Source organism: Genypterus blacodes, unplaced genomic scaffold (genome assembly GCF_046128005.1).
Source record: "Genypterus blacodes isolate CSIRO-AG114 ecotype Tasmania unplaced genomic scaffold, CSIRO-AGI_Gbla_v1 ptg000104l_1, whole genome shotgun sequence".
NCBI classification, from domain to species: Eukaryota; Metazoa; Chordata; class Actinopteri; order Ophidiiformes; family Ophidiidae; genus Genypterus; species Genypterus blacodes.
The window spans coordinates 89,234-116,063 of NW_027466908.1; the positions used below are offsets into that span (position 1 = coordinate 89,234).

General features: G+C 48.6%; 2 protein-coding genes across 5 annotated transcripts in view; one reads left to right on the forward strand and one right to left on the reverse strand.

The window, feature by feature from the left end:
- Positions 1 to 2,697: 2,697 nt before the first annotated feature.
- Positions 2,698 to 7,729, reverse strand: ubxn2a (UBX domain protein 2A). Of its 2 annotated transcripts, none has more exons than XM_076160241.1 (7): positions 7,618 to 7,729; positions 7,161 to 7,223; positions 6,324 to 6,435; positions 6,069 to 6,178; positions 5,012 to 5,149; positions 4,065 to 4,226; positions 2,698 to 3,456 (listed from the first exon to the last, which is right to left on the reverse strand). In XM_076160241.1, exons 2-7 carry the CDS (start codon positions 7,202 to 7,204, stop codon positions 3,273 to 3,275), a joined length of 750 nt encoding a protein of 249 aa, XP_076016356.1. In that variant the 5' UTR covers positions 7,205 to 7,223; positions 7,618 to 7,729; the 3' UTR covers positions 2,698 to 3,272. The 2 variants fall into 2 exon arrangements, with proteins under 2 accessions (XP_076016356.1, XP_076016357.1); XM_076160242.1 differs by lacking the exon at positions 7,618 to 7,729 and adding an exon at positions 7,359 to 7,477.
- A 1,179-nt stretch (positions 7,730 to 8,908) lies between these two features.
- atad2b (ATPase family AAA domain containing 2B) overlaps positions 8,909 to 26,830 on the forward strand; it is a 51,761-nt gene continuing 33,839 nt past the window's right edge. For 2 of the 3 annotated variants that reach the window (XM_076160125.1, XM_076160126.1), the window contains exons 1-20: positions 8,909 to 9,132; positions 11,196 to 11,362; positions 11,697 to 11,728; positions 11,828 to 11,975; positions 12,221 to 12,320; positions 12,907 to 13,033; positions 13,150 to 13,302; positions 13,621 to 13,696; positions 13,873 to 13,974; positions 14,122 to 14,233; positions 14,387 to 14,502; positions 14,617 to 14,791; positions 14,886 to 14,974; positions 15,484 to 15,643; positions 16,836 to 16,926; positions 17,020 to 17,334; positions 17,899 to 18,049; positions 19,204 to 19,390; positions 19,784 to 19,969; positions 26,232 to 26,367. In XM_076160125.1, coding sequence (XP_076016240.1) covers positions 9,031 to 9,132; positions 11,196 to 11,362; positions 11,697 to 11,728; positions 11,828 to 11,975; positions 12,221 to 12,320; positions 12,907 to 13,033; positions 13,150 to 13,302; positions 13,621 to 13,696; positions 13,873 to 13,974; positions 14,122 to 14,233; positions 14,387 to 14,502; positions 14,617 to 14,791; positions 14,886 to 14,974; positions 15,484 to 15,643; positions 16,836 to 16,926; positions 17,020 to 17,334; positions 17,899 to 18,049; positions 19,204 to 19,390; positions 19,784 to 19,969; positions 26,232 to 26,367 — 2,725 coding nt within the window. In that variant the 5' untranslated portion in view covers positions 8,909 to 9,030. Of the gene's footprint in view, positions 9,133 to 11,195; positions 11,363 to 11,696; positions 11,729 to 11,827; positions 11,976 to 12,220; positions 12,321 to 12,906; positions 13,034 to 13,149; positions 13,303 to 13,620; positions 13,697 to 13,872; positions 13,975 to 14,121; positions 14,234 to 14,386; positions 14,503 to 14,616; positions 14,792 to 14,885; positions 14,975 to 15,483; positions 15,644 to 16,835; positions 16,927 to 17,019; positions 17,335 to 17,898; positions 18,050 to 19,203; positions 19,391 to 19,783; positions 19,970 to 26,231; positions 26,368 to 26,830 lie in introns of those variants that run through there. The other variant, XM_076160127.1, reaches the window with a different exon arrangement.

Consider the following 26,830-nt stretch of genomic DNA (forward strand, 5'->3'; position numbering starts at 1 on the left):
GCGCACATTTAGTTTAATACATACATATATGTTTGTCAAAGTCACATTTTGTCAGTTTGGCAAAATGTAGACAAGCCAGAATTGGAGCCTTAGAACAGAACGATGTGTTGGATTTCCATTATCAGAGGGTTGCTAGGTTGCAGAAATGTTTGTGTCATGTCAAAATTGCAAAAATACTTCCATAGAATCCCACAGTGACAATCTTTCCATAGCATAAGCCCCGCCCCCAGACTGTTTCTTTATTGCTGATGCAGCCAATATGCATGCTTGATTGCATACTTGTTTATAAAAGGACAGCCAGCTCTATCTGGTGTTAATCTGTCCCTGCTGTATTCTTTATTAACGCTGAAGGGATCTGACGGCCCAGTTCACATGAAACAGCCGCTGCAGCCCTGCACGGGTGGAATGCCTGAAATGCAGTTCAGTCACTTTGTTGCATGACTCACCGAGCACCAACAGGGCTGATCCTTGGCAACAGGTGAGGGAAGATGCCAAAGGTGTGTGAGAAGAATGTACATGAAGCCAGGGCTTTGTTCTCAGGCTGTATCATCATTGGTGACATTCCAATTAGTATCATTTACAGTTTCCTTATACGTCTGGTTTTGATTTCACGGAATTCCAAAGGCTATAGTGGTTTAGCAGAGGTATTGTTTTGCAAGTCACAAGTAACAAGTCACACTCAAGCCACTCAGTGAGTCACTATTCAAGTCACAATCGAAGCTAAAAAAGTCAAAGTCAAGTCACAAATCATTAAGTCTGAGTTGATTCTGAGTTGAAAAGTCATAATAGGCATTTGGTTTCATTCCAGGTCTGTGCACAATGTCCCTGCGGTTGATACAGGTGACATCATCATGACCACAAACAGCCTGTCTCTGTTTGAAAAATGCCAACCGAGCAGAAATCAAAAATGACTTGGCTTGAATGTGTGTGTCGGTAAAGTGGGTCAGGACAGTTTTAGGGTGGAGTTATTGGCAGCCCTGAACAATTTCGCTAAAAAGCTAAAGGCTCCAAGCCACGGGGAAGCTGTTTGAAAGCGTGGGCGCTTCAATCAAAGCGTTGATGATGAAGCGTTGACGTGAGGTAACTGTGACCTGGCGTCTGCTAACCATAATACGTCCATGGAAGTAAATAAAAGTTCAAATTACACCTACACATGAGCTTTGTCAATGTCTTGGGCGACTTTGGAGGCATTAATAATAATACTTAAATGTATATTTGTATTTTGTCATAACTTGAAAACAGTTGACCTAATTGTGAGCATTTCTAATCCAAAACTCTGGGCTGGACTCTGAATCTTATGCAGCCGTCTCTACACATCTGTGTGTGGTTGGAGAACAATACGCAGACTGTAATATGTCTTTTACAGAAACAATAATAAGCCCTTGCAGTCTTTTGACATGCGATACTTTGAGTGCTTTCTTTTCCCTTTTGCTTTCATCTCTACGCAGCTCCTCATTTCATGCGCGGCCTGTCGTCTCCGCAGTGAGCCTTTTCATCGGAGCGTGACAACAAACATGTCACAGAGAAAAACCCCGAGCACCGAGCCGGGGCCTCTACGTACATTCCGAGCATACAAACTCCACCGCATTATTGACAATGAAGGAAAGCCGTACAGGCCGCAGAAGGCTCAGGCATATGACCTGCATTAGAATGGGTATGCTCCCTTTAATGCGTGAAGAGGAATGTGCAAAATGAAAGGTCGGCCAGCGAGCGGGTAAAAAGGTCAATTTCTGAGAGGAAATGTGGGAATTGAAGGAAAAGTAATTCCACGCATGCTTGGTCTTATTAAATATGGAGCAGAGAGGAAATGTGTCCTCTCCTGGTCTTTAGCCAGACGGCCCCCAGGCTGCTGCTGCTGCTGCCGGAGCGACGCCCTCAGCCTGCACGTTCAGACAGGAGCCCTGACTGAGCCGCACACACAGATAACGCATCAGAGGGTCGGAGGATCTTAAAAACATTTATGCGCTGCGTTTCCTCCCCGCGACCTCGACCGTCCTCAGTCATGTCATGTCGCCGTCCTCTCTCTCCTCCCTGTCATGTCCCTACCCACCCTCACCCTCCTCCTCGATCCTTTAAATATTAAAGAGGGATAATGGCGTTCGCCTTCTTCCCAAGGCCAGGCAGAGCTCGGAGATGGAGCGTCGAGCACACGCGTGTCCAAAAGACACACGCGAGGCGACTCAAAGATGCATGAGGCCTTCATTTAGTGGAGGAGACAAAGAAGACGCAGCAAGGATCAAACTTTACCTCCACCTCCATCTGCAACACTGTGGTGCCCAATGATTGATTGATTGATTCTCTCTAATGAAGTAGTAAGCTACACTACAAGCTACAGAGAAAGAGTAGCAAATTACATCAAAACTACTTTAAAGGGCAACATTTGATATTTGTGCCATTTTACTCCCAAAGCAAATAAGCAGAGGTGGTCTTCTTCTTCTTCTACTGGTGTAAAGGTGTGACGTGTATCTATAACAGATGCTGCTGCTGCTCCATGTCCCGCCGCAATGTCTCCACAGGGCGGTTGTATGAAAATTAAATTGAAGTCGCTAGAGCATCTTATAGATTCACTTCACCCAAATTTAGCCCGAGAAGTAAAACCAGATGTGAATCCTGTATTATTGTAACGGCAATGGATTCTCAAAAGTCTGCCGAGAGAGAAACGCCACATTGAACATGAAAGCACCACACAGGCTCCGGGAGGAAGGAGGAGGTTTAATGTACATCATTTAGTTTTATGTCTTGAATGCGGTTAAATATTGTTACTGAAAGGATGAAACGGCAGACGGGAGGCTCAGCAGTAAGGGCCAACATAAACGTCACATCATGCCAACGTCACGGCCCATAAAAACAAATCTACTTCTACAGATAAAACCGGAAATATCAGCCCCCTGGATTCGTTGCTGCTGAATAGCGCAGACAAATTAGAGATCACACTTTAGGAAGACTTTGGAGAGAGAGACGGTGGTTTTGACGTCCGTGTAACGGCAGTTGCGAAACCAGATGGACGCACACAGGACGCACAGTCGTCCCGCAGTTTTCCGGCAGTTTGGGAAGCTCTGCTGGCAGGTAAATAGGATGTCAGCGCCGCCTGCCACGGTGGAAGTGTGTGAAACTAAGCGACAATGTCCTCATTAGAGCAGATTGTCCTGCGTGAAGATGAAGGCTCAAGCCGTTGATGATATGTGAGAGACAGAGAGAGAGTGTGAGAGGAGAGAGAGGAGAGAGGAGAGCCTCAGGAAGGAGACCAGGAGATGTCAGAGGGGTCCTGTTGGTCAGGAGTGGCCAAAGGGAGCCTCTGTGCTCAGGGGGCGCTGGACTATGACAGCGTTGGCCAAATCCGCCTCCTCCAGACTCAATTCCTTGTCGGCGAGCTCTCGGAAGGGAACCGACGTGGTCAGGACGAACGGCGGGCAGCTCCTCTGGCAGCGCGACACAAAGTCCTGCACGTCGTCGATGCTTGGGATGAAGAGAAGACAACGGTTAACCCACCTGAGACAATGTTGGAATAAGGGATCATAAATGACCCAAGACTTCCTGACCGTGTCAACTCATTGATATGGCCTGCTGAAGAGTTTTAACAGCAGAGACGCCACCTCCTCTCTCTCTCTCTCTCTCTCTCTCTCTCTCTCTCTCTCTCTCTCCACTATAGCAGCAGAATCATTACTTATTAATTGCAGGCGAGCGTAGGGAGGCGGTCCTATGGCTCGGCGAGGGTCGGGCAGGCCTGCGTTCCTTCTGCCGCTTATATAAACGCAGCATGAGAGTTACGTAATCCCTCTCTGGGGATTTTATAGATCCACTCGGTTGCTTCTTCTCAGATTATGTTTTCTGCAGCACCACGCCGCACTGCACGGGCCTTCAATTCTGCTAAAACAAAGCATTACGTAATCCTCCAACAAACCCCTCCCACCCCCCGCCCGCCCTAAACCAAATCTTCTGCGGTGGCTCATACTAGTTGGGATTAAAAGGATTTATAGATGACATAGGCAAGACGCTGATGTGTTCGGTTCTAATATGTAGAGGTGACGTCCGTGTGTGAGGTGGAGCAGATGTGAGATACACACCGATGTGATAGGTTGAACCTCTGCACCAGTCGCCTGCCGTCGGCCAACCAGATCTGCAGGGAGGTGACGGGGAGGCCGTGGTCCAGCGTAACCATGGGAATAGGGGGTGATTCGCCGTCCTCGTGCACAGATGGTGACCTGGCCACAACGCGCGGCGCAACACTTTGAGGAAAAAAAGGGAAAAGTAGCAGATTAGAAGATTATGCAGCTTTTAATGGATCGTTAATTCTCTCATCCCGGTTTATGTTAACGAGTCTGTTCACACAAAATGTCACTGAAAATGAGATGTGAGTTTGGACGGACAGATGGACGAAACATCATCATCATCGTTCCATCAGAGCGACCTCAGACAGATACCTGAATGCAGAGCGACACCTAGTGGTTTACAGTAGGACAGCACCGCACAGCCCGCACGGATGATGTTGGACATGTCACATAAAACGATACACTTCAGTGTTTTGTTGCCCGTGTGTATGTGTGTGTGTGTCTGGAGTCCAAACACACTTTAACACAGCTCAGCACACACTGACAGGTTTGCATCCAGACACCTACACAGTCCTGTTTCTCAAAACTGTAAATTTAGCTAAATCTCTCAGGATGAAAGCCGATCAAACGTGACTTTGGAGTAAACAAACGCAGCAGGCGGCGAGCACGAACAATTAGCCACGACAGCTGCTGTACTTTTCTGCGCTGAAAAAAAAAAAGCGGATGTAGCCATGGCGACGGTGTGAACGTGCCGGCGAGAAGAAATCGTCGAGGCAATTTCTTTCACCTCTTCTTCTGTTTATGTCGGCTGATGTTTCTGATTGGAAATCAGTGGCAGGATGTCAGGATGTGACTTCAAACTACAGAAAACTGTCAAAACAACGGAGACTTTGCTTCCATATTGAGCCCATAATGAATTCTTTATAGTTCCTTTGTCAAACAATCTCCCGCCGGCGTCTCACCTGCCGAGCCTGTATCCCCGGCCGGTGAAGGGGTGGAAGGCCTTCTTCCTGGGCACGTAGGCTTCCTCCGTCAGGTCCTCCACACTGACCTCCAGCTCCTCCTCCTCTGCTCGGCTCTCCCATTCCGTCGGAAGCTCCCTGGGACAGATAACAGAGCGCTCCAGTCAGGACAGATCAATATAAGAAACGAGCGCCGACGAGCGACTTGCTCTTTGTGTCGCCAAGGCCAGACACACACATACACACACACACACACACACACACACACACACACACACACACACACACACACACACACACACACACACACACACACACACACACACACACACACACACACACACACACACACACACACACACACACACACACACAGTTATTATGTTACATACTGTATGCATTGTACAGGGTTTGGCTGTACATTGATGCATCTGGTGGATTGTGAAGCTATAAGTGGCTCATTACACATTTTTATAGCTTATTTGAAAAAATGAGAGCGTTTCTGTCAAGTTGGTCGTGTTTTCTGATGATGTTAATGTTTTGCTCCATTACTGTTTTGCTGTCATTTTAGCAGATGCAGCAAACTAGTAATGGATCCAAAACAACAGATTGATCGTATATCACAGTGAATAACGACGCTGCCATCGTCATTTGTTTTGTTGGCTTCTTAGTGGACTTTGTGGCGGTGTGTATCAATCACGGTGTCGGCCCTCAAGAGGCAGCAGGGACTCATTAAAAGACACCGATCTTACCGCTGGGTGACGCAACCGTTGACTCGCTGGAATTAATCAGAAACTCTATGAAAGCTCTGAGGCTGTGAGAGCTTACTTAACCTTTAACACCCTCAATAACAGGGGGCTAATTTAAGTATTCAAGCATTGGCAGGCTTTTACAAATGAGAATTCCAGTATTTGGCTGCCAAAGCTGCAGTCAATACATCCAAACCAGGGCTGCTACAGTCTGAGGAAGACTTCTGCTGTTTGATGTAAACTACTACGATTGGTTCATTTGTTCAGATGGAAAATGAATGAAGAACAGTTATGATATTAGAACTCACCCTCGTTTGATGGACTCCAGGAAGTCTTGGTTCTCTGGTGTGGCGTAGCTGCGGAACTCTTGGTCGTTGACAGTGAAGCCGTCCTTCCACAGCCTCACCACCATCTCCACCTGACACACACACACACCATCACTGGGCTCAGTGCTGAAGCCAGACACGATGCAGAAGATGCAGAAGATACAGAAGATACAGAAATGCATGGTCTCCTGAACAGTAAGTGAAGCATTTGAAGGGATCTGCTGCTGCTGCTCTGACCTTTGACGTCCCTGAGGCATCATAACAGATCTTCTCCACCTCATCGAGCAGGTCCTCTACCGAGAAGCTACGCCTCATCGGAGCCTCCTCTTCATTTCCTTCACCGTCAACCCTTCGGCAAGAAGACAAGTTAATTATCAGAACTCATTCAGCCAGGAAGAGAGAAGACACAGCTTTGATTCTCACACACAAATGACTATTTTGTTTTTTTAAGGTGCATATGTCTTGAAGGGACTCTTATCAACACTTTGACCTTCCCGCCAAACCGACACCTCTTCCCGGACGATTCCTACAATGCATGGATTTCTGGACTCATCCTTGTGCTGGTTGCCTGGGCAGCGTTGATAAAGGCTGCATTATTGCATTATAGTGGGTCCTATTAGATCCTGTTTCACTGAATACGTACAGTCAACCAGAGGAGAAATGAGCCTCAGCAGTATTTCTCTATTATGACTTTGATCACATTGGTTGAGCAATTAATGCAAAGGGATCCAAAGGGTTCAATAAAGACACACAACAGTTACTAAGTTAGTGAACCTTTCTGGGTTCAATGTCGTCACTACGAGTTATTCTTAGTCTGATGTGACAGAACGTCCTTTCAGGCTGACGTCTGACAACAGGGACGCTCCATCAACTTGTTTCGTTATCAGGACACTGCAGGCAAAGACACAAAGACACAGCTGGCTCATGACAAACTGCTCCCCTGGAAAAACATCTGGTCATGTTTGGATCCAAGTCTGTGCAGCTGCTGCTCACACAAATCACAAGTCTCTCCATCATTAGGACTGAAGACGAGCCTCCACTACTGATCGGACATCAGTCGACTTGTAAACTCACCATTTTGGATCTTTCTCCCCCTCTGCAGCGTCTACACCTTTCATGACGCTCTGTGTTTTCCATCTGAAGAAAAGGAGCACAGAGGAATTTCAAGTATTAGACGAAGTCATTTGGAGGAAAACAGTGCGCAGAGCAAAATACGGGACGAGGCCGCTCACAGTCTTCACGCTTTTTTCAGGCACACGGTTGATTACTTACCGGTACTCACTATTTAACAGTCAACGTGTTAAATTCAGTAAAAAATGTCCTTACAACAGGTTAGGAGACATATGACGACACGATAAACAGGCAGCACGCATGTCCTAGCGTTTATTATGCAAGTGGGCGTCAACATGCCAGACCCCTCTCTGACTCACACACACACACACACGCGCTTATATAACATAGGCTATAACATAGAGGTACGCGAAGGTTCTGTGCATGCGGATCTGAACGTAAACATCAAACGTATCTTTACCAGTCGGTGTTTTGTCGCTAAATCCTGGCCCACACACCTGCAGCCATGACTTCAGCACAGCGCCTCTTCTGCTGAGCAATGTGTGACGTAAGCAGTGCCGTCAGCCGCCTCCAGCTGCCGTAAACCAACTGCTGAGCTCAGCAGCCTTTTTCGTCACATATACTGACCTAAAAATAAAATAAAATAAAATAAAATAAAATAAAATAAATATAGCTGTGGTCCCACTTAAGTTCACATTATAAGGTTGTTATGATCATATATGCAGTATATATTACGCAATACTCGTTTAAATCAATTATATCAGAAAGGCTCCAAAACTACACAATTCTTCTGCATGTTTTCGCCGGCTATTGTCAACAAAACAACATTAGCTCTTGCTTCCGGTATTCTCATCTTTGGTATTTGCTGAGCAGCACGCAGCTGGACTGGGAGCCTGACAGAGCAGGACCTTAATGGTTTATTGTCTCTGTGTGTATGTGTGTGTGAGTGTGTGAGACATACAGAAACACGAACTCATTCAAACATTTGTGGCAGCCCTCAGCTCACCTGCGTGCGTGTGGACCGTGAGAGGAAACCAGAGCACCTGGTGTCCTGATGTTTCATACACCGCCACAGAGAACAGAATATGTGTAAGCAGCTGACATGGCTGCTTTTATTTTAATTCCACGTTATGCATAAACAGTCACGCTTTCAGGTGCGGGCTGGTCCACGCAGACAGAGCGGAAACATCTGCACACAATCTGTGTGGACATCGGCTGACGTAGGCGCTGACAAAAGAGACGTCATGCTGACCCTCACAGCTCCATAGGAAGTATAAATGGGCTTTAAAGGATCTTTGTGCTGCACTGGTACAGGACTTTCATAAATCTGGTCGCAATAGACAGAGGTGCCAAAGCAGCTTTATTCAGATATATAAGGACAAAGACTGTTGGCAAAACTCAATAACAATCATTTTAAATAAATTACCCAGAACAGGATAAGCAGGTATAGATCATAGATGGATGGATGGATGGAGGGATGGAGGGATAGTTCCTAAGTGTAACTTCAATTCATGACTCATTTTATATGTGAACAGTTACATAGTGCCAATATAAGATAGACTTTAATTGTCTGCAAAAGTCCTTTAGTTTACATCCGATTACAGTAAAAGTACTGCACCTGTCTCACAGAGAGAGAGAGAGAGAGAGAGAGAGAGAGAGAGAGAGAGAGAGAGAGAGAGAGAGAGAGAGAGAGAGAGAGAGAGAGAGAGAGAGAGAGAGAGAGAGAGAGAGAGAGAGAGAGAGAGGAGAGAGAGAGAGAGAGAGAGAGAGAGAGAAATGGCGCCTCGATGCTGCGCTCAGTGAGTCCAGTGTTTGGAGCCGGCTAGGGAGCTTTGGTAAGGGCAGACAGATCAGACAGAGCGGAGGGTGAACCATGGTGAACACACGGAAGAGCTCTCGGTCGGTGGGCAGCGACCCCTTCATCTCCTCCAGGACGAGGTCTTCGTCGAGGCTGGTGCGGGACCCAGAGGAGCATGTAAGCCGGGTTCCTTTCTCCGCTGCTGCCGGCGAGCTAACAGGCTATGCTAGGTGCGCTAGGTAGCTTAGCGGTGGCCTCCCGGTGCTCCACACAGTGTACTATTCACCACCGGGGGAAAGGGGACCGCCGCTAGAGTTGACACCGGGTCAACATGGCAGATAAACGGTCACTTAAACGGACGGTGCGGTTCGTGTGCTTGTCATGTTTGTTAGACGCGTTGTAAGCTTCCAGTTTGCGGGCTGCTCATGTCAACTCCCGGCTAGCCACAACTTGAGTTCCCTTTGTGTTTGCCAATGTTGCCCCTGCTGACTTGTTCCGCTATTGTCTCCAGAAATTCGCATTCTAAGTGAGGGCAATTTGAGTTTTGGCCCGAGGCTCGTAGCGCCATATTATGCCGTCACCCTGGGCGTAATATATTCATAATTTAATCAGATATGAGCGTTATTGGGGTTAGTTAGGCTAGCGGCTAGCCCGGCAGCTAGCTCGCTGTGGGGGAAGGGAGTCCCGGGATCACAACAGTTGGCTGGCTCGCGTCCCGAATTAGCGAGTCTGAACTTGGTGAACTTTGTGTTGTTATTATGAAGAAGACTACCGTGCAAATAAGACACGGCGTGGTAAATAGCACCGTATATATATGTGAATGTGTGTGTGTATGTGTTATGTACAGAAAGTGTAGGTTAAACGGGCCGCTGTGCGCTTTATTCAGACCGTCTGACCTACAATCTGAAAGGCTTTGTCTCTAAATGTAAACACTGGGATTATGTCACTTCAAGGACTCTGTCACCACTATAATGTTTACATTATTACAGCGCATATTACTGACTAACATAAGTATTTGTCCACATTATAATTTGTTCTTGCTCTTGAGTTGTAATGTGTTGTTTGGCAGAGGTTTGTTCTTGTATTACTCGTAATTGTACTTTAAACGCGGAAGGAATCCGAGTCTTTTTTGGCGCCCGTCCAATCTATAGGAAGCCAAGTCAGGTCAGCTGATGACGTGAGGCTGCCAGCTGTCACTGAAGTGTCACTTTTCTATATCAGTGCCTTATGACTGCCCTTTTTTCCATTATTTACTTTTATTTGATTTGATCAGTGTTGTGTTTGTTTGCTGTGTCTTAAAATATGACTTGGCCTTGGTTGACAGCAGCTCTCAGTACACAAGACGGCATCCAGCAAACATGCAGACATGACAAGCAACAGCAAGGAAAACACAAGAGGGAATCGAGTAAAATATAATCGATACAAAGAAATGAATAGAAAGTCAAATAAGGTTGAATTAAACAGTGTGTGTATGTGATGTTCTATGATGATAGCCAGTGGGGTTTTGAAGTTGACAGGAATTGGAGCGCTGACTAATACTGCACTTTCTCCTGATGCACCACTAATCAAGCAATTTGCTGTGTGCAGACTTTGTCATATTGTTTCTAATGCATACTGTTGTTTAGTGATATTTGGAAAATGATTTAACGGAGGAAGGATTCCATGCAAACAGCTGCGCCTTTCAAGCCTTGGTGTGTGTGTATGTGCTTGCTGCTGGTACGTCTGGTGTGTTTGCAGTCTGTCTGTGTATTTGCAGATAGTCGCACTCGTCCCTCCGCAGGCATGGCTGACAGTTGCCGTAGTCAAAAGTGAGATATGCTCTCATATCAGCAGAGGAGTAAAGCTGTGAAGGGCGTGTGTCTGTGTCTGCGCTCTGCTGTCAGTCATGGCCCCTCACTCTCTTCCCCTTTTGTCGTTTGGAGCCATTTGTTTGCGCTTTCTTCTCAATCAAATCAAATCACAACGAAGTTTGTCTCAGGGCACTTTACTCCACGTTCCCCCGTGAGCGCTTTGGCGACAGCGGCCAGGAAACGCTCCCCTTTCCCCCTTCTCTCATACTATACGCCTTCATGATAGGCGAGCAAGTGCATGAGCTTGGTCAAGTCTTTACAAATGTATTATAATGTCAAAAGATCGCTCAGGGTCAATGTTTACGCTATTATTTTGTGTCTTTGTGCCACTGTTGCACTCTCTCTATCTACCTCCTCTTACACCTTGTGTTGCATCCTTCTGTTCATTAGAAAGAGCCCACTAGTGATGTCAGCTGTTCCAGCAGTCCACGGTTGTCCCCCCCTGCCAAGCGAACACGTAGACAGACCGCCTCTGAGCCCAGCTCCAGCGACACCTCTCCCTCACCTCAGACCAAGGGCCAGAGGGTCAGCTGGGAGATCCCCACCTATCGCACCAGGTAGCTGGAAGCCTCATTTCACTCACGGTGATGTGTTCATATCACCTAATCATGTGTGCCATAAACACGACAACAACATGTCATTAATCTGGGTTAGTGCTGCTCGTGTGGCTGACAGGGAAGCATGTGGACAAACAATACATGAGCCAAGGTCGTCCCTGGCTAGCTGTAAAAATCTAACAAATCTCATGATAAGCATACATATTAATGATCAGACTGAATGGAGGGGACCAGACAGACTTAAATGAAGGCTTCCAACTTGTGTTTTATGTGATTAATAGTCTTATATTTCACAGTTTGCACAAATTCTCACTTTCTGTGGTTTTCATTTCAGGTTATCCTCTCGCATCATGCAAAACGGCCACGGTAATGCAACTTGATTTCTCTTCTGATCGAGAGTAACGTGTGTGTGTTTGGTTTGCATACTTTGATAGGATTGATTTCCGATTGTTGTGAATGTTGCAGCTCACGTGAGCCACCGGAAAGAGGAGAGCAGTGGGGGAGACCACTCGCACATGAACGGCCATGTGGAGCTGAAGAGGAGCTGCCGGGTGAGGAAGAGCCAATTTGAACACCTCAATCAGAGCCTGCTGTTTGACCAGCTGGTCAACAGGTAGCGAGCTGTCACACACTCCTTTGTAGATTTGTTTTCAAGCGGAGGGCTAGAATGGTTTTGTCCCCTGAAGTATTTGACTCATCCTACTGTACATGAGGAAGAGCCAACTATCCCTCACTGTTCTGTTTGATAAATTGGTACATTTGTCTGCTCATTCCTCACACACACACACACACACACAAACACACGCCTGGGCCTGTCGGTTGTGTGATTGGACCCTGTTTGTTTGTGTCCGTGTGAAGCACTGCAGAGGCTGTTCTCCAGGAGATGGACAACATCAGCAGCATCCGGCAGAACCGTGAAGTGGAACGACTTCGCATGTGGACTGGAGAGACGGAGGAGGTGAGCGTGGAACCCCTGCAGCGCACAAACTAGAGCCAAACACCTTCTATCGCCTGAAAAGTAAAAGGAATTATTGAAGTAAAACCTGAGGAGGAGAGGAAGGCAGAGAGAGGGATCACTTCTTCTTTCACTCTTCCTCTCAGTTTGGGTCGTTCACTGCGATCCTGCTGAATGTGGAAGCAACCGTACAGTCACTTTATGACATCATCGGGTCTTAAAGCTTTAACATCGTGCCAGGTTGACATTTCACAATTCCATACCAGAAATTTGAAGTTGCCCACATTTTTCTATCGATCGCCCCGAGAATGACATTTAACAAATACTTCTGTAGTCAAGGAGACGGTGCTGGGAAGAGACACTCGTCCGCTCCGCTGCCTTCCACACACACGCATGGCTGTGTCCTTACAGTGCATAGCAGCTGATCCTTATTAACAGCGTTTAATTAGAATAACTTACACCGTGTCTGATCCACATACAGGTGTTGGAACATATCACACACATTATAGTATAGCGAGCAAAGTGAAAATTCAGTAAAAGCTGCCTCCCAGTGTGGACGTACAGAATTCTAATGGCCTTTCTCTTCCAGGAAAACATGGATATGTATTCCCGGGTGAAGCGCAGGAAATCGATGCGGAGGAGCACTTACAGCATGCCAACGCACCACAAAGTCATGGGCAAAGCCGAGCAGGAGGAAGAGGAGGAGGGGACTGAAGGTTTGTCTCCTGCATGCCTGCTACTTGTGAATCGGTGGAGAGTAGAAAATTGTAACGCACCGCACCGCTACGTTCTGTTCCGGTCTGAACATTGCACGCGTGTCGTGACTCTTCAGAATCTCGCGGGGAAGAAGAGGAGGAGGATGCGGAGGACGACGACGATGAAGACGATGAAGGGGATGAAGCGGAAGAAGCGGGAGAGGAGAACGATAGGCCGTACAACCTGAGGCAGCGGAAGACGGTGCAGAGATACGAGGCGCCTCCCATAGGTAATAAACAATCTGCAGTCCGTCTCCAATTTGAATCGAGTCGATCCCGTCTCGTGTTTTGTGTTGAGCTCTCGTTCCCCTGGCGATGAAGGCTGCGGAGAGCTGGCCCTGAGCCAACAAGTCACACTTACTCACTCTCCCATAACAACCCCCCCACTGATGTTTCACCCCTAACCCCGAGGGCCTCACGATGTAGTTGAAGTAGCTTTAACATGAGGTCATCACGTGAACGCTCTCCAATTCCAGATGCTTGTATTTGTATCGTAAAAGATGAGATTTGCTGTATGTGAAGCGGCGTCTTTGTGTTTGCCTTCTCAGAGCCCGTGAACCGAAAGCAGAGCAACCCCTCACTTTTTGACACCCACAGATCCCCCGCAAGAAGAAGCCATATAAGGTCGGTAGTGATTTGTGCACAGCAGTCAGATTTGGTGATAAAGGAACAAGAAAGATCTGTAATCTGTGACTTCTCTGTACTCCTCTCCTCGTCGCCGTCGATTCCTTTCGGCGTGTGGAGATTAAGTGATGCGAGGTTGAATATTGCGTGTCGTTTGTCCTGTCGCTGCACTTTAGAGTGAAGAAGCACGCCATCCACAGCAGTGACACCACCTCGTCCTCCGATGAGGAGCGCTTTGAGCGCAGGAAAGGCAAGAGTATGACGCGAGCCAGGAACAGGTGCGTCTTCCTCTCTTCTTCTGTCCTCACTTTTCAGTTTTCTTTCCCCCAAAGGTTGTTGCTCAGTTGTGTGTTGTGTGCATTGTTAACATTGGGTGCAGCTGTTTTATGTTCCGAACTCTCATGTCAAAGCTCTCTGTTTCCCAGATGTTTGCCCATGAACCTGACAGCAGAGGACCTGGCCAGCGGGGTGCTACGGGATCGCGTGAAAGTGGGCGCCAGTTTGGCAGACGTGGATCCCATGAACCTCGATAATTCGGTGAGTAGAAACACTACGACCTGTGACGTACAGCACAGAAGAGTCCAGGTCTAGTCATGACGTGGTGTGCTTATGTGAGATAAGGCTGATTTAGATTTAAATGAGCTTCTTGTTTAAATCCTATCCTGGTGTGTGTGTGTGTGTTCTCCTCAGGTGGGGTTTGACAGTGTGGGGGGCCTCAGCAACCACATTCAATCACTAAAGGAGATGGTTGTGTTCCCACTGCTTTACCCAGAGGTCTTTGAGAAGTTCAAGATTCAACCTCCAAGGTGATGAGAAGAGTCTCTCTGTTGTTCTGATGCTGTATTGTTGTACTGTTTAATGTTGATGCATAAGAACTTGTTTTATTCCAATTCTAACTTGTATCACTCGTTGTCTCTTAGAGGGTGCTTGTTCTACGGCCCCCCGGGGACGGGAAAGACCCTGGTGGCACGGGCGCTGGCCAACGAGTGCAGCCAGGGCGACAGGAAGGTCTCTTTCTTCATGAGGAAAGGAGCCGACTGCCTCAGCAAATGGGTGGGCGAATCAGAACGTCAGCTGCGTTTGCTCTTTGACCAGGTGAGTGGCTGAAGCCGTCTAATGTTGTTGACAGCGGTGTAATCTTCAGATGAGCGTGTTAGGTGAGGTCTAACTCACATGCGTTTGTGATCAGGCATACCTGATGAGGCCTTCGATCATCTTCTTTGATGAGATTGATGGTTTGGCTCCGGTTCGCTCGAGCAGGCAAGACCAGATACACAGGTTAGTCTCATCACATCACATCGCTACACCTAGAAAGTTCCATCGTCTATTGTCTGAGCACAACAAACCAAACGGCAGCTTTATATCTTCCTGATGAGGAGATTTATTTCCCCCGTGCTGCATCTGCTTGTGTAAGGGGAAAGGCAGCTGAACAAAGCCACACAAAGCTTGTTTTGTTCATTTGGCATTGAGCAGTCAGAGTTTAAGGAACGAGCCGCAGCAGGGAACGACGATAAACAGCGGAATACTTCCAACATTGCAGTTCTGGACACGGTGTGTGTGCACACGGTTTTAGATAAGTTGCTTTTCCTGCGTAGCTGGATCACTCCTTCCCTGGAACGAGACCTTATTGGTTCACGAGTCCTGTTAATACCATCTGCATCCCAAAATCTGTTCAGTCTTACAGTGATAATAAAGTAAACTCTTTCTTCCAACCGGTGCATCTGTTAATATGACTGTGTGAGTTCCATTTTGTCTCATTCCCCCCTCTGTCCCCCCCCTCTGTCCAGCTCCATTGTGTCCACCCTGCTGGCTTTGATGGACGGCCTGGACAGTCGCGGGGAGATAGTGGTCATCGGTGCTACAAACAGACTTGACTCTATCGACCCGGCACTCAGGAGGCCCGGACGCTTCGACCGGGAGTTCCTGTTCAACTTGCCTGACAAGAAAGTGAGAGACGGCGATGTCATTACACATGTTTTTATGACGGCTCTTAAGATTTGTGAGATTTTTGGTTATATTGAGTTTGAGGCGTAAGTCACACACACACACACACACACCATATACACACACACACACACACACACACACACACACACACACACACACACACACACACACACACACACACACACACACACACACACACACACACACACACACACACACACACACACACACACACACACACACACACACACACACACACACACACACACACACACAGAGGTGTTTTGGTAATTGCATTTCACCTTTTGCCTGCCTCCCCTGGGCCTCCTCAGGATAACCCTGGATCACACACACACACACACGCACGCCTGCTTTGTTGTATCCACACACACACCCAGCTGGAGGCTCAATATAATGGTGAACTAATTAGCGTTTCCATCATGAGAGCCCTGTGAAGGAATTATTCCCAGCACCCTCCAGGCTATTGAGACGCTCCTCTACGGCCTTTTTTTCCTCTTACCGGTTTCCTGGAAAATTGAAGTGAATATTAAAAATATTTTCATTTAGACAGGTTTTTAATCTTGCAGGGGAGTCTTGCATTGTTTTGTTTTGTGCACAAATGCACAATCCAGTGACTCACAGCCCTCGGGTGGTGGTGACTCTTCCCCGTTGAGCCCGTCTAATGGGTTACCTTGCATCATTTGCTCACACAGTGGGATTGTGGGTAATCAAAGAGTATTCTGCAGGCTGTTGCCGGCTGAGCTGCGACTGAGGAAATATCTCGGATCATGTGCAATTGGCAAACCTCTGTGCACATGCGAGTTCTGCTTCTGCCTGCTCTTTCCCCAGCCGGTGGGCTTTATTGCCGCTTTGAACGCGGCTGAATGGTGTCATGATGAAACGCCACCGGGTTCATAATGGCCACTCATCAAAGCAGAGGCACCCGGTGAAGATGCGAGGAATTGAAGGGCTGAATTGATAAGCCTTCATCTGAGCTCTCTCCCTTCCTGCTGTCACTTTAAAAGTAAAGCAGAGATTAATGTTCATATTACAGGGGAACATTCTGTTTGGCCTCACCTAAGCTGTGAGCAGTTTGAGCCTCAGAGAAGGAAAAAACCTTTTTTTAAGCAGGTTTCACCATTAAGATTTCCTGTTCCTCTTTAATCTGCGTCACCTCTTCTTCCTCCTGCAGGCCCGTAAGCACATACTGGAGATCCACACGCGAGACTGGAATCCTAAACTGGCTGAGCCGTTCGTAGATGAACTTGCAGAAAAATGTGTTGGTAAGACGACGACGTGTGTTTATAAAAGTGGACCTGTGTTGAATTCTTCTTTCTGCCAAGACGATGAAACCTAACTTTGGACTTTGCCCCCAGGCTACTGCGGCGCTGACGTTAAAGCACTTTGCACAGAGGCAGCCTTGGTGGCGCTGCGCCGCCGCTACCCCCAGATCTACGGCAGCAGCGTCAAACTCAAGCTGGACGTCACCTCCATCGTCCTGGGGCCCGGTGACTTCAGCAAGGCCATTAGGGCCATCGTCCCGGCCTCCCAGAGGGCCCTGGCTCCCCCGGGCCGAGCCCTGTCCCCCGCTCTCAGGCCCCTGCTGGCCAGTTCCTTCTCCCTGGTGCTCAAATCCTTGCTCCGAGTCTTCCCCCACGCTCAGTCCACTGACGGCAGGGACAACACACACGGTAAGACTCCCGGGGGCCAAAGAGCCACCTTCTCTGCCTGATGCTTCTTAGGTTTCTGTTACGTATAAACCCTTTCTCTCTCTCTCTCTCTCACACTCACACTCACACTCACACACTCACTCTCACTCTCACTCTCACTCTCTCTCACACACACACACACACACACACACACACACACACACACACACACACACACACACACACACACACTGGATAAGCACCAGCCATCCTCCCAGCACTTTACAAACTCTATTCTAACTCAGCGGCGGCAGCAGAAGAGTACTTACCACAGTGGAGCCGCAGTGTTAGTGGGACATTACTTATGGGACTTGTATTATGACGTGGCTCTCCCAGGGTGCTGTATCACTTTAATTGCCCATTACATTTCTCCTAATAAGCTTGCACTCTTTTTATCCTCTCTGTTTTTAGTGGAATGGACGATTAAAAGTCATTTTTTTTTTCCCTCCTAACCGACTTTCTTAAGGGATTTAACTTTCTTTCCTTTTTTTTCAAAGTGAACTTTTTAAAAGCCATCCCTCGCCTCTAATCTCTCTCCCGTGCTAGGCGGTGACAATCATCTGCTCGACGAAGACTTTTACAGCGACGAAGACAATGAGGAAGGCTCGGCTTCCATCTATGAAGTCCGGCCTGCTGCATCCCCAAAGAGTCTGCTCCCCTGCGCTGCCTCCCACAGACCCTTCCTCCATTTCTCCACGTGAGTCCAAACCAACGCCGCTCTGTGCTTTGGGGCTTCACACTGGTTGCTCATTGCAATTTAAAGACCTCTGGAGCATTTCCCCCATGCTGCTTCACTTTCCAGCCATAAAGGGCAAAGGTTCCTCTCTTATTCTCCAAACTCCCTCCTCCATAACTTGACTGTAATGTAATAAAGTCTTTTAACGGAGCACAGAACGATCCATGATCAAATTCAGCTTATGCCCTAACTTGTTCCAAAAATATGAATCTCATTTGGAGGCGATGAGCTCGTCCCCTTTGCGGTAACATCTTCAAGATGAACTGCAGCGCGCTTTTGATCTTTCATTTCTCTTTGACTGAATGAAGAGTCGGGGGGAGTCCGTACGGAATTCACAATCTCTCTGCTTTTAAGATGAATGAGTTCTGATGACTTAAGATGTCGGTGTTGTGTTTCCCCGAGTGTGTTTAAAGTTTAGGTTGTCACTCAGTACAGATTAATAGAAAGACTGAAGTGATGTTCAGGTTTGGCGCCGCTTGTTTTAGTGTTTCAGCCCCACCGTGTGGACTGAAGGAGAATGACACCTCCATGTTCCACAACACATGGATGTTTTTACCATTTTTGTAGTCATTGGACTCGACAGCTCTTTGTCCTCTGCTCTGATCTCGGTTGATTCACATGACCGGTGCATTTAGCTGAAACTATTAATTGTTAATTGTTTTAGTTTTGGATGTGGGCGCCGTCCTGTGAGGCTCAGAGGCTCAGATTGCCGCTGTGCAGAGCAGGACAGCAGATTTGTAACTCACTCTGCTCTTTTGCTTTTTGATCGCCTCGTTTCTGTTTTTGTTTACGGCCACGTTGTCGTGCTCGCGTCTAATTGGCTGCTTCATCAGTGGGACCCTTCCACTGCTGAACAGACACATTTCAGAGCACTTAAATCAGGAGGCTCTTCAGCTTCTCTCCCAAGCCCGGGAATCAAATTGAGTTAATGGAGTGTTCCTTCAGAGCACAGTCTCATTAACAAATTGTTCTGCACTCCATAAGAACAGAATCACATTTGACACGGCTGTCCGTTTCTTGGATCCGCTCCCACAGTTGATCAAATGTTGGTTTAGACTTACCGTCTGTGTTGTTATCTGTGTCCTCTCCACCCTTTTCCACCCTTCTGCTGGCAGCTCTGCGCTCCAGCAGCCCACAGCGTTCCGCCCTCGCCTGCTGCTGGCAGGAGCCTCGGGCTCGGGACAGAGCTCCCACTTGGCCCCCGCGTTGCTGCACCACCTGGACAAGCTGCCCGTGCACCGCTTAGACTTGCCCACCCTCTACTCCGTCAGCGCCAAGACGCCAGAGGAGTCCTGCGCTCAGGTAGTGCACACACACACACACACACACACACGACACACGTACATGTTGAGCTGAGCTGTAGGACGGAGGCTGCAGAGTGTTGCTGCTCTTTCTCCAGGGTTTAACAACAAACATTCAGATGGTTCCAAATAAAGCATGATTGTAAAGACATTTCTGAGATCTGGCGTTCCACATTTATACATCAACGCACTGAGCAGAGGATGAATATTGTGCTAAGTAGTGTGTGTAGTACAAAGTAAGAATACCTCCCAAACAATTACAAATAGTTCTCAAAATCTATCGTTGATTCATTCTGATGCTTGGACCTGTAAAGACATTTGGGACATTGTTATCTTTTGAGACAAACGTTGTTGCCTCTAAGTTCCGTCGTCATGGAGATTCCCTGCCCCCCAGGTTTTCCGCGAGGCCCGGCGGAGCGTCCCCAGCGTCGTGTTCATGCCGCACATCTCCGAGTGGTGGGAGACCGTCAGCGACACTGTGAAGAGCACCTTCCTCACCCTGCTGCAGGACGTCCCCTCCTTCTGCCCCGTCCTCATCCTCGCCACCGCCGACTCCCACTACTCCCAGCTGACGGACGAGGTAGGAAACGTGGCCGACGCACGCCTGACACACGAGCGACACACGAGCGACACACGAGCCCCGGCGCTGTGAGCTTTGAATGCGCAGCCTGTTTCACGCTGCTCCATTTGAATGAGGAAATTGTTATCCTGCCATTTGAGGTGATGGAGGCCATAAGCGCCCGCCCGTTTCTCTCACACGCACGGATGCTCACACAGACACACAGCCAAGGTCATTAGCTTCCCCGCCGTCTTTTATCTGCTCGGGCTCCATCTTCCTGTTCTTGTCATTTATCCGTCCAGTTTTCTCCCTGGGCTTCACACGCCACCCCTGCTCCCTTTATGCTTCCTCTAGGATTCATCCCGCTCTCTATCTCTCTCTCTCTCTCTCTCTCTTTCCGAAAGTCGAAAGCAGAGTGAAGACCCCCCCGCCGAGGGTCAGACTTAGAGGGACATAGTGTGAGGAAGGGGGAGAACACAGGGGGGAGAGAAAAGGAGACAGAGAGGAATAAGAGGGAGGGTCGTCTGTAGTCAGGCAACAGAAGGGCTTTAATTAGGTCTGCAGGTCGTCTGTGTGTGTGTCTGTCTCTGTGTGTGTGTGTGTGTGTTCTGGTTGGTTCCCTGGCTGCGCTCCACTGTGAGAGGCTCTCTGGATGATACTCTCCTTCTCTGTCGGCTCATTAGGGCCGAGGCACCTGGTCGGCTGCACCCTCGGGGGCTAAGCTGCTCCGAGTTTCTCTCTCTCTACTTCCTCTGTTTACTTTCTTTATGCACTTTTTTGTTGCCTGCAGTCGTCTCTCCCTCCCTAACAATGCTCTAAATTGGCGTATAAACGTCGCTTTTCCTTCCTTCTTCGACCTTTGCACCCACCGACTTGTAAGAGCGGTTGAGAGTTTATCTGGCAGAAAGGAAACCAACACAATGTGGAGACTCCAGGGTGAAATAATGAATACACTCACATTAACGTGCAACAAAAGCTCTGAAAAACAGGAATGTTGTCGTCACAGCAGCGGAAACATCCAGCAGCTCTTTTCTCTCTCAATATTCAACCCATCAGTGCAAGGATAAATGAAAATACTTTAACATTTCCTTTCACCTGAGCTCCGGCTGCTCCACACTGAGGTGAAGTGTGGGTACCTCCCTCCTCCTGTAGATGGCAGTGTGTGCAGATGATACTCATGTCCCCACAGCAAAGCGGCGGCATTAATTATTGCGCTCGCAGCCTCTCGCTCCTACACAGAACAGGTTTGGGTTTGATTGACAGTCCTGGAAGTGTTTTTAATCCGGAAAGTTCTGCAAAACCCTTTAAACTGCAGGTTTGTGGTTGGTTGAGGTCTTTATCCGACACGCTGTATCCTTCATGTCACTAATTTATGCGAGAGGATGTGTTGGTCTGTAATATCAGGCGGCAGCAGCGAGGGATGCTGATTGTTGAGACTTTGTGTTGCGTTACGGAGAAAAGGAAAACATCACAGCAGCCTCGGGGATTCACTGTTCCAGGGTTTTGGAGTGTTTGGAGCTTATCTGCCGGGAAACAAAAGGGGAATTGTGCTCAGCCTGCCCACATGTTTTTGCCGCCACTTCCCAGCACTTTGTCTCATCCCCCTTGTCTCAAAAACTGTCCGTCTCCGTCATTCATCGGGCGCTAAAGTTTTGAGGAGAGGAGTTTGGGCTCTTAATTTGTCCCGACGTGGACACGCTGCGGTTTGCAGTGATTTTTGCAGCGACTTGGCGACGGGCGCGAGTTGTTGTTTCAACACGCTGGCACACAAACACGGTGACAGCTGCTGTCTCAGCTCCAAACCCTCAGCAGGGAACACGCCGCATCCTTCCCCAGCCAAAACTCTCACCACAGGCTTTGGTCCAATAACACGGCCTCCCTTCCTCCCCTAACAGCCATTCACTCTGCTTACAGCCACTTCCATGGGACGAGCAGTAAAAATAGCTCCAACAGGATGGTAAAGGTGAAAGGAATACACTTAAAGAAGGAGAGAGATGGAGGGGAGAGAGAGGGAGGGAGAGAGAGGGGAGGGATCGTAGCTCATCCGTTTTTGCTCCCAGCAGTAATTATGGAATGTTATGAAACAGGAATGCATTAAGTGGCATCAAGTTCACACTCCGTCTGAATGCTTAAACCATGTAGACGCTGTAATCATCGATGCATCAGGACTCTGATCCGTCACAGAGCTGGGGCGCCGTCCTTCCTTCATAACAGCAACGTGTGTGTGTGTGTGTGTGCGTGTGTGTGCGTGTGTGTGTGTGCGTGTGTGTGTGTGTGTGTGTGGAAGCAGGCGAGCGGGTAATGAACAAGGTGACTGCTAAGACGTCCTCGAGAGCTTCAGGCGCCATTTATTTGAAAAGGCATTTCTAAAAAGCGGTCCCCCTCCTTCACGTTCCAGGATGATATCAGGAGAGAATGACAGCCGTGTTTTGATGAACTCGCCTCTCCTCCTCCTCCGTCTTCGTCTTTAGACTATTTTTGTTGTAATTAACTGGCATCACAGTTTGAGCCGTGAGCGTTGGTTTGAGCCACAGATGTGTTCTCGTAGCAACACTGAGCAGCACTCAGACACACGGCGACAGACACCAGGCAGAATACCCCCACACACTCCTCCTTCACTCTGCTCTGCTCTCGCCCGCTGCCCGTCTGAAGTCTGACCTGCCGGAGATCCAAAAGTGTAAATTATATCAAACTGCAGGGCCAACGCTCGCAGCAGCAGCGGCGGTGTGAATGAAATGCATTATGGGAGAACGTGGGCGGCGTAAGAATAGAAAACAATCCGGTTCTGAGTGAGTGTTGGTGTGAAATGAGGTTTTAAGAGGTAAAGAGGCTCGTAAACGGAGGAGATTCAGCTAAGTAAGGAGTTAAGTGTTGTACCCAGGGCGAAAGTGGAACAGAACCTCCCTGGTCACGGGTTCTTACCTCACCTAATGAACACACAAACACACTCAGCCTGGTGGATGATGTGTGTGTGTTTAGTGGCGGAGACGTTGAGTTTGACTATGAGCGTAATTGCAATGAGGAATGTTTCCGATCACATCGTTTGCCGGCGGCGTTTCCGTCTGGAGGAGATCTGATTTTTTTTTGTGGCGAGGTGTAAATGAGGCCGAACGGTTTAAAGGAACAAAGCAGAGAGAGAGAGTGTCTGAAGGTTTGGGACTGAATTGAGATGCTGCCGGAACACTCAGACGCTCCTCGTCTTTTACACCTCGGCTCTCCTCTCTCCTTTCAAAACATCTATTCCTCTCTCTCTCTCTCTCTCTCTCTCTCCAACACACCCCCTCCCATGCTGAACGGTGCTGCGAGGAGCCTCACCCGCTGTGAGCTACACACACACTGGCAGTCCCCTCCACCCCTCACCAGCTTCCTCCTGTCTCCCCCCCACCTCCCACTGTCCCTCCCCCCCCCTGCCCGCTCCTCCTTCTGCAGTGTACACACGCTCCGGAGGGAGGGAGAGAACAAAAGGCGACGTGGAGAGAAAGAGAGAACAAACACGCGGCGGCTCAATGTGAGAGACGGATGTGGGGGGGGGAGATACAGAGGGAAGGAGGCGCTTAGTCAGCAGCAGCAGCGGCGCTCGCCTGTGGGAGGATCTTTGAACTTCACCACAGTTTTAAACTTTGAAGCCCCTTCGCCCCCCCAATTGTTGACGTACACGTAACAGCGGTCCACAGCGGGATCCTGACGTCGGCGGCTTTGAATACGTGGAAATTCCTCCACACGATACGGACGGGATCTTAATCGTCAACGTTCCGCCTGTGCTGGTGATTTAGGGAAATGTCAGTGACGGGCTAATGAAACAGAGGAACACACACACACACACACACACACACACACACACACACACACACACACACACACACACACACACACGCTGGTCTGAGTCTCTGCGGTTCATCCAGATGTTAAATTAGGTTGCTGCCACCAAACCTCGGCTTTAGATTTTGTGCTGCTTGAGTTTGAGACTTCAGCGTGTTGCAGGATTCCGCCTCTTATCATCAGAAATGTCACTCCTACTTTCTGTCAGACTAAAGGCTTCTGGAATTACATCGCGTGTGTGTGGTTGTTTCATTCCTCCAATCGGCAGGAACAGGGATGAGAGTTCCAGCGTTAGTTCATCGTCGCCCCTCATCGTTTTGTTATGACTTTTCTTTCCGTTGCTGTTGTATTGTCGTGTAGTTCCTTTGTCCTTCATCACGTTAAGCCGCTGTGACGCTCCTCCTGTGTGTTCCTGCAGCAGCACCGCTTCCTCCCACAGCCTCGTGTGTGTGCGTCTCTGCTTATTCCGTGTCTGATATCCCTGCTAATACAAAAGAATTCCTCCCATCTGGCGTTTGCTGAAATTGAATTTTCGGCAATCAAAGACGCCCAATCGAGGCAGACCTTCTCTGCAGCCATCATACGGGCTCACATAATGAGCTTTAAAGTGAGAGAGCTGCTTTCCGCTGTCCCTGTGACAAGAACGCAGGACGGGGCCCAATCTATTTTCTGATTCAAAAAAACGGCAGTCGGGAATCCGCGTTTTACCACCATTACCAGTCATTTGGGCCGATAAAACGCCATCTGTTCATTCTGTGCTTAATGCGGCTCGCGGCAGCCCGATCAGGATCCGGGGCTGAAGGTCTCTCCTCTGAGCAGGCCGCTTAATTTTGCTCCTCTATGCTCAGTCACGCTCCGGGTCTCGCGGGGGTGCGACGGACTTAGACGAAGACGCGCAAGCTCCGGTGTTGCCCACTCCATTTCTGCCATTCGTCACCCTGCTAATTTTGTGTCAGCGGCGATGGCGAGTTGAAGTGTTTGGGGTTTGATAGAGCCGGAGTGAAATGAATTTAGATGAAAATTTAGTTCTGCTGAAATCTTGACAGCGAGGCGGAACAGAGGAGCAAAGTAAACACGCTCGGTTTTGTCAGAGAGCGGCATGTATAAAAACGCTGCGGTTGTGTTCTCGCGGCGCTATTTTTTGTTGTGGCGTTTTTCCCGCTTTTTCATCATGAAAAATTCATCTTTCCATCCCGTCAGAAAATGGAGTAATGGATCTGTCTGGGTGTGAATCTGCTCCCAGCTGCTGGGGTGAAAGTTAAAACACACACACAGGAAAGAGGATTCCTAGTCAGGCTTAAATCCGGAGTGTGCCGGGTTAAGAGAGGCTTAGATGTGTTGGTGTGGTAAACACCGCCTCCGTGTTACACAAAGTGAAAGCTCCAGCACACAAACACATCAAGAGGCAGCTGAAGTTAGGGGAGAACCTTTTCACGCTCCGCCAAACGGCTGGGTCTTATCAAGAGGAGCCGAGTCTGTGCTATTAGGAAAACAATACTTATGCAAGCCCACCCCCCACACACACACACACACACACTCACTCTTTTTAAGATACTTTTTATTAATTGTCATTTTACATGCAATTCACAGCCAATCGCATGCAATTGAAATTCATCTCACGCACTCGCTCGCTCACTCACTCACTCACTCACTCACTCACTCACTCACTCACTCACTCACTCACTCACTCGCTCACTCGCGCACACTCACTCGTGCACTCACTCACTCACTCACTCACTCACTCACTCACTCACTCAATTGCACACACTCACTCCCTCGCTTACTCACTCACTCACTTGCGCACACACTCACTTGCTCACACACACACTCACACACACACACACGCAGCAGCAGCAAAGTCCAGTGTAATTCTCATTAACATACACTCACTCACTCACTCACTCACTCACTTGCACACACTCACTCACTCACTCACTCACTCACTTGCACTCACTTGCACACACTCGCTCACTCGCACACACTCACTCGCGCACACTCACTCGTGCACTCACTCACTCACTCACTCACTCACTCACTCAATTGCACTCACTCACTCAATTGCACTCACACTGGCACACACACTCACTCACTCACTTGCGCACACACTCACTTGCTCGCACACACACTCACACACACACACACGCAGCAGCAAAGTCCAGTGTTATTCTCATTAGCATAGAGGAGCATCTCTGGTGTTAAACTGCAGTGACAGCAGTGACCGGATGTTTTGGTGAGAAAGTGAAGGCTCGTCCGTCGGGACCAGATTAAATGCGATGAACCACATTTCATGTTTATTCATAAAATTTAAATTATTGACGTTAAGCTCGGTCCTGATGGGTAAATACCTCTGCTCTGTGAATATGCAGAGCGTCTGGGACAGAGCGCTCACATCCTCCAGACAAAGTCACACAGGTCAGATAAATATTCATGTCTGAGGCATTGATGGTTGATGTTCTCCACACAGGTGAGGTGTATGTTCCAGAGGAGCTACGGGGAGGTGGTGACGCTGTGTCCTCCAGGACGGGACGACAGGAGGAGCTTCTTCTCCGACCTCCTCCTGGTCCAGGCAGCCAGAGCGCCGCCGCGCCTCAGAAACGCAGGTACAGACTACACGCTGGAAAACAACAACAACGACAAGGCTGCTACACCGTACACACACACACACACACACACACACACACACACACACACACACACACACGGTGCTCAAGGACAGTGTTGGTTTCCCTCTGGTTCTATATTTGCTGTTCGTGTGCAGAATCCTCAGTGGACGGAGGGAGAGGTAGAGGAGCAGATGTGTGACTGGATGGAGGATGAAGCCGGAGAGCCGCTCTGCCTGTGGGTGTCAGAGTCGGCACGTTTGATTCAGATTTGCTTCGGCTTCACTTCATATTGAGAAGTAGTTCAGAAAGCTGGCAATATCAGGTGGTGAGGCGCTGCGGTGAGAACGGCAGATTAGTCCAGTTTGAGCCCCTTCTTCCCCCTCGCTCGCTCGCTCGCATCAGAACTCCCTGACCTCACGTCCCCATCGCCGGTCTAACCACCCCCTTCCTCCCTTCCTCC

Coding starts and splice junctions, on each gene's coding strand:
- ubxn2a (XM_076160241.1), bottom strand. CDS start 7,204: ATGAAAGGTGTAGACGCTGCAGAGGGGGAGAAAGATCCAAAATG. Junction 6,179..6,323: donor ATGCCTCAGGGACGTCAAAG/GTCAGAGCAGCA, acceptor TGTGTGTGTCAG/GTGGAGATGGTGGTGAGGCT. Junction 5,150..6,068: donor CTGGAGTCCATCAAACGAGG/GTGAGTTCTAAT, acceptor TATCTGTCCCAG/GGAGCTTCCGACGGAATGGG.